The sequence below is a fragment of the Apaloderma vittatum genome, unplaced genomic scaffold (genome assembly GCF_000703405.1).
Source record: "Apaloderma vittatum isolate BGI_N311 unplaced genomic scaffold, ASM70340v1 scaffold15967, whole genome shotgun sequence".
Taxonomy (NCBI): Eukaryota; Metazoa; Chordata; class Aves; order Trogoniformes; family Trogonidae; genus Apaloderma; species Apaloderma vittatum.
Window position 1 is genome coordinate 5,642 of NW_009726846.1, and position 1,724 is coordinate 7,365.

At 53.2% G+C, this 1,724-nt stretch overlaps 1 protein-coding gene across 1 annotated transcript in view; it reads right to left on the reverse strand.

Moving 5' to 3' along the window:
* Nucleotides 1-942: 942 nt before the first annotated feature.
* The window catches only part of MAU2 (MAU2 sister chromatid cohesion factor), a gene marked incomplete at its 5' end in the record, with an annotated part of 13,287 nt that continues 12,505 nt past the window's right edge, over nucleotides 943-1,724 (reverse strand). The window contains one exon of the mRNA XM_009873453.1: nucleotides 943-1,062. Within this exon, the coding sequence (XP_009871755.1) occupies nucleotides 988-1,062 (75 nt within the window). The remainder of the gene's footprint in view (nucleotides 1,063-1,724) is intronic.

Here is a 1,724-nt window from a genome sequence, read left to right on the forward strand (position 1 = left end):
TAAGGCACGGATGCTGCCTTCCCTGGGTGAGGCTGCAGGAAAGACGCAAAACGCTGTTTTTCCCGGCTGCTTGGGCAACGCAGGGACTAGACAGGAGGAGCAAGAACTTTCCCCCTTCCGTACAGATCACGGCCACGATGGAGACAAGAGAGCTGTGGTTCTGCCTTGCCCGGTGCGGGACGGGACAGCGGCGCAGGGAGAAAAACCCTCGCAGGGACGAGGAAGCGGCGGCACCTCGTCACACGCTCCAATCCGGGCGGTGGAACCTGCTCCTGACAACATGTTCTGGCTGCTCAGCCCCAGGGCGGGGACACCCCGAGGACACCAACACACCCCGAGAGCTGCAAACCCCCCCTGGATCTCGCCGATCTCAGCCTTACCTGCACTGCAAGGCTACCGACAGCGCTGGCAACGACTTGCAGGCAACGAGAAGGAAAGAATATTCCCCTCAGGAACTAAATTTAGAACTTGAGGACATCCTGCAATCGATCGGGATTTAATCCAATCGCTCCCAGGAGCTGAGAGGCGCAGAAAACACGAGAGCTTCGGGGAGGGCTGGACTATTCAGAAACCGACTGGTGTTGAAACCTGTGAGAGTCCTCTTCGTTTTCTGTGACAAGTTTCCAAGGTAGGGATCTAACAACGTAAGGAAGAAGTGTCCTTTGGACTAAACCTTAATTCTCAGCAAGTGGGAAGCAGATCACACCCAGTAGGTATATACACACCAGCTGTATATTCACACACGTTATGTAAAAGCAGCTCGAAATGCCCTTCTCACTTTGCAAGTCTCTGAAATGTTGTCTTTAGGCAATCTGTTTCCTACAAGGCCCTCACTACAAGAGGAATTTGCTGCCTTTTCTTTGAAGAAAAGATTTTGCATGGATTATTTTTTTTTTCTTCCTTTTTTGGCTTTTTTTGTTTTCTCCCCCTCTCTCCTCCTCCTTTTTCTTTCTTTTTGAAACACACTGTCCTGATAGTTATTCTGTTTCACAGCAGACTGGCCAGGCTGGTGGTGGGTCCGTTCTGTGCCTGGAACTGTACAGGAGGTGGTCCATCTGTCCACTGCAAGATAACAAACAGCGTGAAAACCCTACAGCCGCTGCCCAGGGAGGGAACGAGAGCAAGGCCAGAGGAAGGAGCTCGTCACACAGACATTCGCTACCTCAAGATAATTCAAGATTTCGTCACAAGAAGTTGCCTGTCGGGTTTGACTTTGTTTTATGTGCGTGGAGCTGCTGTCCCTTGAACGGGAGTTCTTGTCGTTCCCAGCCGACTCCGGTGCCGAGCCTGGGGCCAGTGGCGACCCAGGGAAAACCTTTCCTGCTCCTGCAGGTCAACGCCTGCCCGGCCACACATGGGAAACTGCGACTCGCACCAACCAGGGACCTTCCACAAGATGGGCTGGAGCCCAGAGCCTTTCCAGCGCAAGTAAAACCCTGATTCTCACTCATTTCACTACTAGAATATTCTCCCCTCGCTATAGGGAAAAATCTTTTAAAAGGGGCAGATGTAACGTTTTGTTTCTTAATTCTCTTCCCCCTTTGGGTTTTTAACCCGGGAAGGGCAAATCCAGGGGAGGTGGCAGCCCTGGCTCCCGGCGCTGGGCCTGGCAGGCACCTGGCCGGGGGGCACTGGGGGTGTCCCTCAACACACAAACCCTCTCTCCTAAGTCTCGGGATCCCTCTGCGAGCAAAGCCAGCAAACAGCATCTTCCCATCGGCCTC